Source organism: Vigna umbellata, chromosome 2, assembly GCF_029865625.1.
Source record: "Vigna umbellata cultivar VRB3 chromosome 2, Vumbellata_1.0, whole genome shotgun sequence".
Classification (NCBI taxonomy): domain Eukaryota; kingdom Viridiplantae; phylum Streptophyta; class Magnoliopsida; order Fabales; family Fabaceae; genus Vigna; species Vigna umbellata.
In genome coordinates, this window is record NC_142166.1 from 37,813,495 (window position 1) to 37,829,076 (window position 15,582).

The 15,582-nt window shown below is 35.2% G+C and overlaps 2 protein-coding genes across 4 annotated transcripts; one reads left to right on the forward strand and one right to left on the reverse strand.

The window, feature by feature from the left end:
• The first annotated feature begins 7,508 nt into the window (after positions 1-7,508).
• LOC124846353 (E3 ubiquitin-protein ligase SINAT5-like) lies at positions 7,509-11,511 on the forward strand. The gene is made up of 3 exons (XM_088106705.1): positions 7,509-8,057; positions 10,049-10,435; positions 10,849-11,511. Exons 1-3 carry the CDS (start codon positions 7,833-7,835, stop codon positions 11,209-11,211), a joined length of 975 nt encoding a protein of 324 aa, XP_087962831.1. The 5' UTR covers positions 7,509-7,832; the 3' UTR covers positions 11,212-11,511.
• Positions 11,512-12,183: 672 nt separating this feature from the next.
• Positions 12,184-15,100, reverse strand: EMB1796 (Pentatricopeptide repeat (PPR) superfamily protein). 3 transcript variants are annotated; one of them, XM_047323591.2, is made up of 2 exons: positions 13,128-15,100; positions 12,184-12,377 (listed from the first exon to the last, which is right to left on the reverse strand). In XM_047323591.2, exon 1 carries the CDS (start codon positions 15,051-15,053, stop codon positions 13,158-13,160), a length of 1,896 nt encoding a protein of 631 aa, XP_047179547.1. In that variant the 5' UTR covers positions 15,054-15,100; the 3' UTR covers positions 12,184-12,377; positions 13,128-13,157. The 3 variants fall into 3 exon arrangements, with proteins under 3 accessions (XP_047179547.1, XP_087962833.1, XP_087962832.1); XM_088106707.1 differs by lacking the exon at positions 12,184-12,377 and adding an exon at positions 12,473-12,796; XM_088106706.1 differs by lacking the exon at positions 12,184-12,377 and adding an exon at positions 12,473-12,803.
• Positions 15,101-15,582: the final 482 nt, after the last annotated feature.

A 15,582-nucleotide genomic window follows, 5' to 3' on the forward strand; every position in this document is an offset into this window, starting at 1 on the left:
TCAGCCTGAAAAAGTTTAAGCCATTGGGCCCTATGTGAGGCAACCAGTCCCATCAGACTAAGGCCAACCTAGCCTTAGGAAGGACTCCTCAGAACTTTCATTTCTCCTGAGCTCTTTTCTCTCTCTAAGACTCTTTGTCCTAAACTCTTCTCTGCCTTCTCTCTAAATTTTCAGGTCTCTGAACCGTTCAATCTTGGGTTGAAAGGTGCTCAGACGTTCACCGCACCGAAGGCTTCCTTTTGAACCGATCGTATTTTCGTTTGGACCGGGTTTGGATTGAGTTCGCGTGTGTGAGATACCAAAAAGGGGCATCCTTGTGAGCTTGGTAATACAACTCTGAGGTAAGGGGAGCTAGTTATATTTTAGGAGCTGTATGATTGGCCTGTTTAATTTATTTTGAGTGGTTTACTATTACACTATATTTTGGGGTGAGCATGTTTTAAGTTGCACCTGTTGGATATGTGAAATTTGTGTAACCATGGTTTGATGATTTTGATTTGACTTGGATATATTTGTTGGTTGTACTTGCTTTGTTGGAGAGGCTTGGAGTATGTAATGTTGGTCATGTGGTTAGTAAGTAGGTGCACAGGTACTGTTTTAGGTTACTGTGAGGTATTGAAGTTAAGTAATTTGAAGTATAGAACACCATAGGACAGTTTGGAGGACTTAGATAAATCAATTGTGACTTGTTGAGAGTACTATGTTGGTGGGATAGAGGAATCTTAAAAACCTGAGTTGGCACATCCCTGATCATAAAGAAGTCCTGGTCTGATCCAGTCAGTTGTAACTAGTCATATGTGCTAGCGTCGAAGGTGAGACTGATCCGTTCAGACATTTGATTCTTCTCCGATGACCAATTGGGTTAGTAAGGAGTGGTTGAGGTGGAAATCATGTGTTAGTCGCGTTAGAAGGGTAAATAGTTAAGGAAGTACTGTTTTGAGTCTTTTGAGTTATGTAGATTATGCAGACTCGCTAAGCGAATGTTTTCGCATAGCGAGTCCTCACAGAGAGGTGTTCTCTCTTTGAGCATTCGCATAGCGAGTTGGTGCGCTGTGCGAAAGACTATAGAGGGTTGCTATCTGTTTGGTAAGTCGCGTAGCGAATGTAGTCGCTTTGCGACTGTTGCTAGCTTGGGAAATTAGCCAAATTAATTCGAATAGCGAATTTGGGGCGCTATGCGAATTTTAGCTGTCCCCCTGTCAGGAAAATTCGCTCAGCGCATCAAGGGTGGTGCGCTATGCGAATTTTAGCTGAAAAACACTCCCCTCGTCAGGAAAATTCGTTCAGCGTACCAAGGGTGGTGCGCTGTGCGAATTTTGCCTGTCTTGCCTTGCATCTTGGTGCATTGTGAGACCTGGTTCAGTGAGTTTCATATTTTTCCACATCTGTTTGAGCTGTTTGATGTTGTTTGACTGCCAAGATGTATGTATGGTGTTGTTGAGTGGTTGTAAAGCATATGAATGTGAACTACAATGATGTAATTGAGTATGAAGTGGACATCTCAGGGTGAGATGATTGAAAGAGATGTGTGGGTTGTTGTTGTTGTTGTTCTGTATAACTGTATGGAGCTTTGAACTGGTATGTCTATCCCTACACTCGAAGCACTGTTCATGCTCAAATAGAGGAGAGCAGTGTAAGTGGTGAGAGTAGAGGAAGGTCCTCGTCTATAGTCTTAGAGTTTAGACATAGACAGATGGAGGATTTACCTTGCATAGTGTTGGGGAGTGCCAGCTGAACTACGCAAGTGCAAAGACGACCAATAGTTCGACAGTTATACCAATCTGGATGAGTCGTGTGAGTGTTTGAGTCATGGTCTAAAGTGATATGCCTTGATTGTTCTTTATATGTAGCTAAGCACGATGATATTTATTGATTGAACTATATGATTACTGCTTGGTTATCTAGCTCACCCTTGCTTTCTTTGTTGTGTGTTGCTTGTGTATGTTTTCCTTTGCGATGATTATCCACTTGGATGGGAGCAAATGTTGTTGAGGAGGTTCCCTTGGAGCAAGAGTTGGAGGATGCTGATGATGCAGTATAGTATTTTTAGGATTTCTAAATTTGAGTTGATGTTATTTTGAAATACTCTAAACTGTTTAAGTTTAAAATTCTGTCTTCATATTTGGATGACTGTAATTCCGTACTTAATTGCAAGTCATACTCTAACTGTTCTCTTTATTTGGATGTTGACGCCTATATTATATGATTGTAGTTATTATATATTTGGGATGTCACAGTAAACACCAAAAAAATCTAATTTCCAATCATTGAATTATTATAATACTAAAAAATTAACAATCAAAATATCAGATAACCCAAATGCAAAATCTTCACATCACTTCCATCATCATTTCTTTGTTCAATTTTCGTCATTTTCGTTTTTAGGTTGTTGTTAAATGTACTATTAAGACAACTCTTTTTCAATCTTCCATTTTCATCAATATCATCATTTAAATATCAAATTAAATAAAATTAAAAAAAAGATAAAATATAAAAACTATTTATAAAAATAAAAAATTAATAAAAGTTAAATTAGAGAAGTTACCATATATAATCACAAAACTCATGCATCCAATTAAAATTAAAAATTATTGCTTCCACATTTTTTTTGACAAATGACTTTTATCCTTATTCGAAATCTTTCAACCAGTGCTTATAGCATATTCAGTTGCTGAAAACATCTATATTTTCACTAATATCAACATCTAATATTGGTTCATATATATTAAGTTGGATCCTTCCAATTTCAGCAGTAAGCTTGCTTTTTTTATTTTCTAATATAAAAAGTGAAATCAAAGTTTAATTTATATGTATAATAATAGTAATTTAATGACTAAAAAGAAATGACTTACATTAAGAGCAATTAACTTAACGGAAGCAATTGAGGATGATATTGATTAATCATTATGCTTACACTTTAGAATAAGGGAAGTCTCATTCTCGGAACAATATTCAGAGAAAAGGTTGTGCACTTTTTCTTTCATCTTCTCTAAGTTTAGTTCCCAAGTTAGAGGATATACATTCTCATAGCAATATCCTGTTGTTTCCAACTTCATCATTTGGTCTAAAATTTCCCCAAATGCAAGGACAATGTTGTATTCATCCCAATATTTATCAAACTTCACCATCACCCTTTCACCCATATCTCTAATAACTTCATCTTCATTTTTAAACTTTCCATTATAAGGGTTTCAATATTCCAAACTAGTAACAAGTACAAGTTTGATGTAGGATAACTTGAGGTAGAAATCATATCTATAATTTCATAAAATGGTGACAAGAAAACACATATTTTATACTTTTTTCCATTTCTCATCAAACGAACAATACTTGCAATTCTTGTCAACTAGGTCTAAACTTGCAAATACATGTTAGTATTATAAGGGCACTTTGAAGCATAAAAAAAGTTGAATTCCACCTTATAGGAACATCTATACACAAAGCAATCTTGACATCCATGTCTTCAATTTTTTAGAGACATTATTTAAATTTCATCATTATACTTTTAGATCCCTATGCTTTTCTTAACATGATCTAAAGCATCACTAAGAGCTTACAATCCTTGCAAATCAAATTTAAAATATTTGCATAACAACGCACATGCAAGAACTCACCATCACAGACCAAAGCATTTTGCAAACAAGCTCACTTTTTAAAGCTTTTTATGAGAACATCATTACCAGAAGAATTATCTAAAGTCAAAGAAAAGATTATTTTCTCAATTTTGCAGTCATAAAAAAATTCATTTATCTTCTTTGACAACTTAAATATAGTGTAAGGTGGAAGGAAGTGGCAACAGTTGAGAATTTGCCGCACAACATACAATTTGAGTCCAAATAGTGTGTTTTCAAAGCAATATAACCATTAATAATTAAAGACGTCGACAAATCAGATGTAAAACAAATCCTATTTGAAATTTTCTTGAACTTTTCCTTTAACATGGTTGTTTCTTTCATAAATATTCTCAAAACATCACTCTTTATTATATTTCTAGAAACTAATATTGCATTAGGATTCAAATAAGTTATCCAAGTTCTAAGTGTTTCATACTCAACAAAGTTGAATGGTAAACCATGTTGAATAATTAAATTGGTACACATACGGGAAATCATTTTATCTATTTTTTGGCTTTCAACTTTCCTTGCTATCATTTGCCCACATATTCACATTTAGTTTTTCTACATTTCTCAATGTGATGCTTCAAATGGGAAGTGTCATATTCTTTACTACTAATTATGTATTTTTTGTTGTAACCATTACAACTTGCCCTCTCCTTTCCATCATCACCAACTCCAATCCTGGTAAAATATTTCCAGCAATTAGAAGTTGTTGGCTTATTCTTTTTGTTATTACGTTGAACACTCTCCTTATCATATTCAAACTCATTCTGAGTTACACCATTCTCTTTGTCATTGACATCAACATTCATAGTAGGTTTAGTAATTGACTCATCCATTAATATAAGTTACTAAATCCTAATCAGTAACACAATAACACAAATTCATTCAGTTTAATGATAAAAAATAAATTCATTAGGTTTAATGATCAAGAATAGTCGAGGGAGGCATAAAATACTTACCTTAAATTTGGCGCTTAGCGGTCTGAAGCTAAAAAAATGATCTGAAACCTACACAAGGAACTAGCGCTCAGCGCTAACTTGTCACAGCTCAGCGTCATACCAGAAAAAAAACATATTCAATTCTGTATTTGGAGAAAAAGAGACTTGTTCAGATGATCAAATTGATATTCCTGACTTAACGTTTGATTCAAAATCAGTTTTTAATGTCAGAGTGCATATCGACTTGCTTAAATGGTTAGATCCTCAGTTTCTTAACTCAACACCAAGTCACAAAGCAAATAACACACAAACATAGTAACACATTCAAATTTCAACAAGTCAAACACCAAATTAGCAATTCAATATACTCTCATCAATTAGACATGCAATTTATCATATTCATCACATTTTAAACTTTAAACAAAACAATTAGTTTCCCTTACTTGAAGGATAACCAAACAGCTCTAGAAATCCTACAACAGCGAAATTCCTCCCAACTTGAAGGATGCTCTATCCACACATAGAAACATCACGAGAACGATCATTACACACCATTATGATCATTGATCAGCAGAGACATATATTGATGACTCAAAAGATACATGCAAGTAGAACAATACTCACATGCAACAAATAAAAGAAAAGACAAAGGAAAAATGTTGAAACTCAACTTACTCAAATGAAGAAGTTGATCGGTACAAATTAAATAGCTTGTCGCAAGAATCAATCCTACGGTTTTGGTTTCTAAAGAGAAGTTAAAGACCTTTAGAGAAGTAATTTCTAGAGAAATTATATTTTAAAATAACGAAACTCCTTTGTAATAAAACTATTTATATTAAAACCATTTAATATTAACATGAGTTCTAAGTATTTTCAAATCACTAAAATTACAAATATTTAAGTTTTTACAATAAATCGATTTCATCAATATTATTAATCATTTCTAAAATTTATTTTAAATTTCTCTTTACATTTAAATATAATAAAATGATGAAATTCATTTCAAAATATGTTATCTTAAAAAAAAAATCTGTTAGAACAAAATTTAAAGCTATTACTTAATTTATAAATTAATTTATTTGCTCAAACAAAACAAAAAAATGTAATCTCTCTAATTTCAATTATCTTTTAAATTTTATTCTTACATATACATTTTTTATTTATATCTCGTTATTTAATTGATTTGAAATTTAATTAATTAATTAAGTTATTTAAAATTTAAATTGTATTTTCATTCGTTTTATATGCTGTATTCCATGTTTTAAAATTTATTTTCAAAAAACATATATATATCTACTTAGAATTCAATTCCTAAAAAGCCAAACTTCAACAAGACAAATGCATAAATTTCTGTATGAATTATCATCTAATTTCGTGTTCTAGGTAACCTAGTTTCTATCTACAAAGTAGTTAAGTATATTGAGGTAAATAAAAAAATTAGTGGTCTACTCAGATAATTTAAATCCCAACAGATCTACTACACGAAAAACAATCATATATCATATAGATTTTTTGTGATAATGTTCAATACGAGTATTAGTTCATTTGAAGTTTTCATCATCAATTTTGTGTCCTTGAAAGCACAATAAAGTTTCAAACGGAATCTTAATTTCAAAAATATATTCATAAGATTACCTTGTCTTCAAAAGTACTAAAACCAATATTAAGATTTTCAAAATCTCACTAAAACCGTTGGTTTCGTGGTTGAAATATTTTAAGTGGATCCTCGTTTACATTTTTATTTCTATCAAGTTTCAATTTTTTAAAAATTAACTTAAGTAAGTCCTTATTTACTCTCAGTTCCATTAAAAAAAGTTCTAATTAAATCAATTTTTTAAATATTGAAATTTGATTAAGACAAAGATTTATTTAAAACTTTGAAACCAACATCGAAACCAAATTCTAAAATAAAAAAAAGGACAAATTGAATATATTTCCTCTGAAATAATTGACTCTTTCATTATTTTCTGGCTACTATTTTCATTGTTTAATGATGCCCATTACTTTGAAATTGTCAGCTTTATGAGTGAAGAATATTTATTAGAATTATGATTTGGTATTATTTGCTATCGCAATATGAATGAATGATAGTACATAATAATATAACACGAAAGCAAGAGAAGCCACCACGTGCCTCCAATTGAAGTTGTGAAACCCTATAAGCTTCATCATTCGTGCCAAAGTCTCCATCTCTCACCATGTTACTTAATGATATTATAAAAACAGCTCTAAAAAAGTGGGTGAGTTAAATCCACTTCATTTTCGTTCTGTCAACCTCTTTCTATTGGATCTTCACCCTCTGATTATGGCTTTGCATCCACACGAATAAGATTTCTCAAACTTCAATTTTAACTGTTAAATGCTTTGTAAAATAACTTCATTAGGTGTAATGTAACTTCACCACAATATTTTCATTTCCTTTTGTTCTTTCTTAGCCTTCTTTTATTTTTAGGCACGTACGGTATACTTATTTTAGAAGAAATTCACAAATAATCGAGTACACCACCAACATTATGATCATTGCTTCTAATATTAAAAAAAAGTTCGAATCAAATAACCTTTTTTTTCTCTTTCTTTTCAATGGAAATTGTTATTGTGTTTTTGAGTGAAGTTTGGGTGAAGAAAAATATCAAGTGGATAACCCAATTCAGTTCTTCCATTGCATTCCAAGTTTTCACTTCGAATTTGCAATAATTGGTATAAAATTTAAATAAATGAACACGTTATTGAGTAGAAATTGAAATTCAAAAAATGTGAAGTAAAAGGGGAGCCAGTTATGTTTTTTTTTTTCCTTAAAACAAACATGTGACCTAACAAAATAACTAATAACAAATATATTACGTGAAATTGATATTGTTATTTTAGTAAAGGAAATAGAAGAAATTTAGTTACCGTTGGATGAACGCATGTACTATCTAATTTCTGAAATTAACGGTCCTCGTCCCCTTTCTCTCTCTTCACAGGACGGTAGAGAGAGAAAGAGAGAGACAACGAAGAAAAGAACCCGTTGGTCACCAGAATGAACTTTGGTTTTATAGCAATCCTCTTTATTCACCGATCCACGTCCATCACCGTCTTCCTTCTCCTATTCTCTTTTTCTTGTTCATTTTCTTGTTCTTCTTTTGGGAAAGAAGAACACAGAGAATTGAAGGAAGAAGATTGAGAACGGGGAATACCCAGGTAATTGGTTCCGTGAAATTTTTTATTTTGATAACTGGGTGTTTCTCTTTTCATCTTTTTACCTTCAGTGGGGGAAAGGGGTTTTTCTGAGTTGATGGACTTGGAAAGCGTTGAGTGTGTGTCATCCTCGGATGGCATGGATGAGGATGAGATCCACACCAATCATCATCACTCTGAGTTTTCTTCCACAAAGCCTCGCAATGGAGGCACCAATAACGTTAATTCTGTGGGGTCCACCGCCCTTGCTCCGGCAACCAGCGTCCATGAGTTGCTGGAATGTCCTGTGTGTACTAATTCAATGTACCCTCCAATCCACCAGGTATGTTCTTTCTCCAATTTTTCTAATCTCGTGTTTGGCTTTCTTGGTGAATTCGATTGGTGGATCTTATGAGAGGATGAGGACAATTAAGATAGGCTTTTGACTGGTTTTGATGAGTCTTCAGTGATGATTGTTGAATTGTGACATTACTTGCAATTCTTGGTAATATGGTGTCATGTAGAGGGATTTGTTGTGTTGTCAAATATTAATCTTTTTTTGGTTGTACGTATATGGCTATGGAGAGCTTCATTATGATGTTTAACACTTCCTGTTTCGGCTTAGTGCAAACAAAATTACAAATTAGTTTTCATTGTTTCCATTTGTATGCATACTGTTGTATTTGAGGGAAGGTTGATTTTAGGATAGTTTACATATTTTGCTTCCAAGCATTGAACCATGTATTTGACTTTTTATGAGTTAGTTAAAAAGGAGTTATGATCTTTAAAGCATTATCGTTTGTTTCTAGTGAGAGCAAGACCCAATATGTAACGAGCCTTCGTTTAATGCCTATATCCTGTGAAAAATGTTTCAAGTTGAATATATTTCGGGGTTGCACAATGGCGTTGTGCTCAGAATGCAAAACACATGTATGCTAGTATAATGGATAGAAGCGTTGCCTTTGTTGAAATTTGTTGATAATGTTGAAAGTGGTTGATTCAGTGTCTTTATGTGATTATATCTGACTGTAAAACTCAGAAGATTTTATCAGGAATTTCATAGGGTAGATAGAATATTACTAGAAATGGAAAAAACAGCTAAATAGAACATAGACCAGAAGAGCATACCATAAACTCAATAAAGATCTCCAATCTTGTTGCATACCTATGTATGCCCTTTAAATATCAATGAACTGAAATATACAGGTTAGGAAAGCAATGCCTTCCCAAAATAGATATGCAACTAAAAACTTTAGATTGAAAATCTACCTAATGTTCTCATACCTAATGAACCTTTCTTCAACTACAACCAAAGTTAAGCTCAAATTCTGAAGTAATCATTGGTATTAAATAAATACAGATGTGTCACCCCTTTTTAAAGTGTTACTAGGGAGTTCTACTGCGAATGGAGAGGCGTAGAAATGGTGTGGTTTTGGTGGTTTGGAACAGGTAAATTACCTAGGAAAGTAGAAGGCATATTATGTGGTCCCTACGGTTCTTGATTTCTGGATTGAAGAGATGAGATTTTAGAAGAAACTAAGAGAAATCCTGATTGACTTGTGGCTAGTAAGGGAAGATGTAACATAAATTGATTATATTAGTATAACAGCAGGTATTTTGAATTTGTATACATAAAGGATTATGAGCCTGCAATGACCTAACTTAAACTAAAGACTTGGCCCCGTTTGAAGGAAGTAGAAACTAGACCTTGTAAAGAAGAGGATAGGAGAGGTACCTACAGACTAAGTGATCAGCTCGGTTAAAACTCACCTCGTATTCCATGAGAATCAGTTGACTTTGATTAAACCAGACCAACCCACAGAGGAATACCCATAATCAAATATGGGTGTTTTTTTGTCTGTTTTTTCTATAATAGTAATAATAAATAATGAAAAGTATTAAAAATAATGAATAATAGTAAATAAAATTATTTTACTGTCCACTCATTTCTATTATCTTTCAATTGATCCAAACAACCTCTGGTTTGTCTCTTCTCTCCAAATATGAGATTATCTTTTAATTTGGTGGATACAACTTGTCTTGGAATATGAAATAGTTACTAGTAGATAATGAGGTTTATTCTTCACATTTCTTGGTCCTTAGGGGCCCAATAGTCAATGTTTTTTGTATGTTTACGTAACTTCAGGCATAAAAAGTGAAGCTAGAGTTTCTTCCCATATTTGAAACTTAATCCAATCTCTGATTCTACAATTCTTGTTTTCATTTTTTCATTCAAGTTGAAAGTTGATTTTGTCATTATTGAAGCTGCAAAAGAGTGTATTGTATATATGCCTTAAAAGGATAAATATGTAAAAGATTAATTTACTTTTGCAGTGTCACAATGGCCACACACTCTGTTCCACTTGTAAAACAAGGGTGCACAACCGATGTCCCACTTGTAGACAAGAGCTTGGAGATATTAGGTGTCTGGCACTGGAAAAGGTGGCTGAATCACTTGAGCTACCTTGCAAGTACTACTCCCTTGGATGTTCAGAAATCTTTCCATACTACAGCAAGCTTAAGCATGAGACAGTATGCAATTATAGACCATATAGTTGCCCTTATGCTGGATCAGAGTGTTCTGTCGTGGGAGATATTCCCTTCCTTGTTGCTCATTTAAGGGATGATCATAAAGTGGACATGCACACAGGATGCACATTCAACCATCGTTATGTGAAGTCAAATCCACGTGAAGTGGAGAATGCAACCTGGATGCTCACAGTAAGTGTATCTATTACATCCTTTTTCTGATTGTTCTTTCATTTTTGAAATATTGGAAGAGGGTGGAGTGGGGGAGATTGTTTTCCCCATTCATTATATATTTGCAGTTCAAAAATTGTTTGTAGGGATTCAGTTTCTGATTTGGAAAGAGCCAAGGGAACTGATGTTGTGGCTAATTTTTTTATATTAAATGCTCGTAATAATTGTTGCCAATTACATCATGTAATTTATATGACTGAAATTTGTGTGTTCCATCCTATTAATATTTTTTTCCCCATATTGAAGAATGATGGCTGATGACAACTTTTTATTTTAATTCATCATGTAGCTGCAACTGAAATCTTGTCTGAGTTTAACTTACACTAATAATTTCGTCTGATTGTTTTGTTTGAAAAACTCATTTTGTTTGGTAGGTGTTTCATTGTTTTGGCCAATATTTCTGCCTTCATTTTGAAGCTTTCCAGCTTGGCATGGCACCTGTTTACATGGCATTTCTTCGTTTTATGGGTGATGAGAATGAGGCTCGGAATTATAGCTATAGCCTAGAGGTTGGGGCCAATGGTAGAAAACTCATCTGGGAGGGTACGCCACGGAGTGTTCGAGATAGCCACCGTAAAGTGAGGGATAGCCACGATGGGCTCATCATTCAAAGAAATATGGCTCTATTTTTCTCTGGTGGGGACAGAAAGGAGCTGAAACTCAGAGTTACAGGAAGAATATGGAAGGAGCAACAGAATTCTGATGCTGGTGTGTGCATGCCAAATCTCTGTAGTTGACATGTTATTTGAAGGGCATTTCTATCAGTTCTGTTTCTTCACTCATTTGGGCTATATATTTATACCATCGAAGTGGCTCTGAAATGTCCAGTTTTTATAAACTGTGTAATGAACCAGATTTTCTTCCTCTGAAATTTGTTTGATTGGAATTTGAATTAACTCTTGCTCTGAACATCTGAGTCAAGCCAAGGCTAATACTGGCTTAATGGGTTTTTTCATTAGGTTTTTGTTTAGGATGTAGATTGGAGAGTTTTGTCATTTTTACGGTGATAATATATATCGGGTTGGTTACTGTTCAAACTGCATGAAAGTAAATTCTTCAATTATTCAATTATAGCTTTAAAAAAGTGTTAAATATAAGACATTTTTATCAGAAGACTCTTATAGCTAAAAGCCTAATTTTATTTTGTAATTTATGTTTTATTAAACTTTAAAGTTTCTTTTTATTTTTAAGTCGCAATGTATTCTCTCATGTGATGTTGAATGTTTTGAAAAGAGAAAAATAAAATAGAAGTTAAGATATCTTAAAATTAATTTTTGTAATCTTTGTAATTTTCTTCATCAAAAATAGCATTTAAAAAATTCTTACCAAAAAGTTGTTTGATCCAACTTTTATAATAATCAGACATGGAACCCTTGAAAAAATTACATCAAATATCACCCTTAAGAAAAAGTATACCTTTAGTCGAATAAATTTGATTTTGAAATTTGTATATTTAAACTGATGAATTAATCTTCTAATTTTTAAAATATACCATTTTATTTTTTTTCCAAATCTTAAATTAATATTGTAAAAGTTTTTTTTTATTACAGTTGAGGATATTGTTGGAGAAAACTACATTCACACATTTTTAATATTAGAAAACTAATTCATCAATTTTAAAATACAGTACAAAGATCAAGTTTACCGAAAAATACGAAATACGTTTTTTCCTTGCCAATAATACATAACTACTACTAACTTTCTCCTCCACTGCTAATAGTTTTTATTTCCCATTCTAGTTAAACAATGCCCGTATCAGTTACTACACCCCTCTTTTGGTATACACTTTCCAGATGGGTGGTTTTTCTTGGGTTTAAATCGAACAACTATTTTCGATTCCTTCAAAATTCAATTGTATAGTCCTTTCACGAATTAGCTGCATTTTCCACGTTATCTCCCAACCCTATCAATTGATCAATGTATATGCAGAATTAACCATCGAAAATAATTGAATGCCCCTTTTTTATAATATCAGCATAAAAAATTTGTTATGTAGGATAATCTAAACAAAATATATTTTCATAAAACGACTTTCTCATACACTTTTTACATATAATCAAATCTAACAACAAACAATAAAGGATCGCTACAATAACTACTAAAACTATCCCAATCCAACCCAAACTGAATTGGTAGATGTGTTTCAACTTCATTTGTTCAAAATTAGACTATGTTTGGAAGGTGGACACTGCTTGAACCAAGGAGCTCATTGCAGAGCAGTGAAAAGAACTACGCTTTTTACGCACCATAATGTTCCCAACTCACTGCGGTTACGGTGTACAATAGAAAATAAGTTGCTTCATCTTGCTTCGAAGTTCTTACCTGTCATCTACCCAATGTCAATATTACTTCACTTGCAATTTAAGAAAATCCATCATAATTCCTAGAGAATCATTATTCCATTTTACAAAATTAAAACAATGGCCGATCTTGTTGCGGGGTTTCAACTTAGAAGAAGGTTTTAGACCAACACCCCAATAGTACGGCACTGTAAAAATGGGAAAACCATAGATTGCGTAATCCTTTCCAACAAATTTAATTACAGGTAGTATGACTCAAAACGTTGGTAACATAAATTGATGATTCAAAACTATATTGGCAGACACAGAAACAATACCTCCTCATCTAAGCATTCATTAGGTTATTGTTATACCTCCACATGAAGCACCAAGAAATTGGAACATCAAGCTGTTTCATGTTCAGTTGCTTTATCACCCTCAGTTTCAGTCGTTCTCTCTGCCAACTCTGCCTCAGGAGCAGTACCATCAGAGCTCTCTTTATTGAGAGCTTGAATATCACCCTCTGATTTAGATTCTGAATCCGTTTCCTTGTTTCCAAACAACTTGGATGGAAGTAAGGAAGCTACTGCAGCCCTTGCACTTCTTTTTGCAGCTTCGGCTGCTTCGGCTTCCTTAGCCTTAGCTTCAGCTTTCAGCCTTTCTTTCTCTTCCATCAGCTTGGTCAACTCCTCTTCTCTCCCTTCTTTTCTCAACTCCACCTTAACAAACTCTTGGAACTCCTCATCAAAATCAACCCCATTGTCATCCAGTAACGTATCAACAATCTGAAGCATCTCATCCAACCTGCCCGCGTCACTCAGCACCTTCAACATGAACTGATAGCCAGCAACATCCATCTTGAGCTTCTTCACCATTAACTCAAAGAAACCCTTGGCTTCATCAATCTTCCCCACCTTAACCAACCCATCAACCAACCTATTGTATACAGACAGATTAGGCCTCAACCCCGAGTCCACCATTTTCCTAAAGTATCCGGCCGCATCATCTGCCCTATTCTCTCTGAAACAAGCATCCATCAACAACCCATAAGTAAACTCATCAGGACTCACCCCCTTCCCCTCCATTTCCCCATAAATCTCCTCAGCCTCGACAACCCTCCCATCATCACACAACCTCTCAATCAAGTTATTAAACGACAAAGTATCCGGGCTACACCTATACTCCCCCATCTTCCTAAAGACCTCCATCGCCTCCTTGAACCTCCCTTCACCACAATACCCATCCACAATCACATTAAAGCTGCCCAAATTAACACTCAACTTTTTAGGAGGCTCGTGCTCCTTCATCATCCTATCAAAAAGCCTCAACGCCTCATCAAACCTCCCATTCTTAGAGAGTGCATCAAGCACTGAATTATACCCAACAGCACTCATCTTCTTCCCCAAAGCCTCCTCATAACAATCAATTGCCTCCTTCTCCATCCCCTTAATAAAATAACCTTTCATCAAACACCCGAAAACAACACCGTCATCCACAACTCCCCCCAACCTCCCTCTCAGCTCCTCATAAAGCCCTAAAATGCCATCACCATCAGAAACCCTTGCGTGACCCAACATCAAGTAGTGGTAAACAAGAGGGTCGGGCGCAAACCCTCTAGAATCCATTTCGCTTTTAATTTCCATGGCGCGTTCAAGCTTGTTGTTATCGACCAAGCCTTTGATGAGAACACGGTAAGTCGTTGGGGAAGGGTTCATGGGGGCGTCATTGAGGAACTGCTTGTAGTGTTCGAGAGCGGTATCGGGTTTGCGGCAATCCAGGTAGGTCTGGAAGATGAGGTTATGGGTGATGATGTTGGGCACGACGCCGGCCTGGGTGATGAAGCGGTGGAGGGAGAGGAGGTCGGCATAGCGGGATTGGCGGAGGAGGGCGGTGAGGACGGCGTTGATAGTGAAAATGGTGGGGCGGCAGTTGGAGTAGATGGAGTGGCGAGTGTAGAGCGCGGCTTCGTCGAGGTCATTTTCGCGGACGAGGGCGAGAATGCGGTTGTGAAGGTTGAGACGGTTGCCGGTGAGTGCGGACACGTGTTCGGGTAGCTTCGGGTTGTTAGGGTTAAGGTAGTACGGGGTTTGTTGTTGGGGTTTTGGCGCGGTTTGCGTGCGGTTCAGGGCTGAGAGCGGGGGTTCCATACGGAGCTGTCGCTTTCGGCGGCGGCGCTCTGCCGCGGCTTCCTCCGGGGAGGAGAATGAGAGCAGACGGATGGAGACGCAGAGGGGAGGGCGCCGGCGAGGGTTCGCCACGGCTCTGAGGTGCGTCAAGAAGGAGGCTTTGGAGAGAGCCATGTTAGACAGCGAGAGATAGGGTTTGGGATTGGATAGGGTTCAGACAGGGTTTAGTTTAGTTAGAGATGGTGAAGACGGTGACGAAAGGGAAATTTTGGGCTTTGAATTTTGGGCTTTGGTCTACTTTTCACCTGAAGGAATTGGTCGTTTCTTTCTCCCTCCAGCTCCATTAAATTTCTTCCTACACCTCATTAAATATAATAGCTAAACAAACAAAGGTAATGAGAAATGTAAAAATTACAGAGGTTTCTCCTTACACCATCTCAGATTTTGTCTGCACCTCCACAGATTTTGTTTTTCCCAAAAATATCCATAGGTAAATTTTTTTTTTACTTTTATCATTTAACTTTTTACTTTAATTTAAACCCTAACTCCTCTTTCCCCTTTTACTCGTCCTATCGCACCTCACTCTCCACAAATCTTATTTTTCTCTTTCTTTCTTCCTTTTTGCTTTCTTCCTCTCCTCCTCTATTATTCTTGTTTTCTCTTTTCTTCCATTTCCATTTTTGTTGCTTTCATTAATTGAGGT

Excerpts from the sequence above, each read along its gene's own strand:
- LOC124846353 (XM_088106705.1), top strand. The coding sequence starts at position 7,833 with ATGGACTTGGAAAGCGTTGAGTGTGTGTCATCCTCGGATGGCATGGAT. Across the intron at positions 8,058-10,048 it reads TGTACCCTCCAATCCACCAG|TGTCACAATGGCCACACACT; the intron begins GTATGTTCTTTC and ends TTACTTTTGCAG. Across the intron at positions 10,436-10,848 it reads ATGCAACCTGGATGCTCACA|GTGTTTCATTGTTTTGGCCA; the intron begins GTAAGTGTATCT and ends TTTGTTTGGTAG.
- EMB1796 (XM_047323591.2), bottom strand. The coding sequence starts at position 15,053 with ATGGCTCTCTCCAAAGCCTCCTTCTTGACGCACCTCAGAGCCGTGGCG.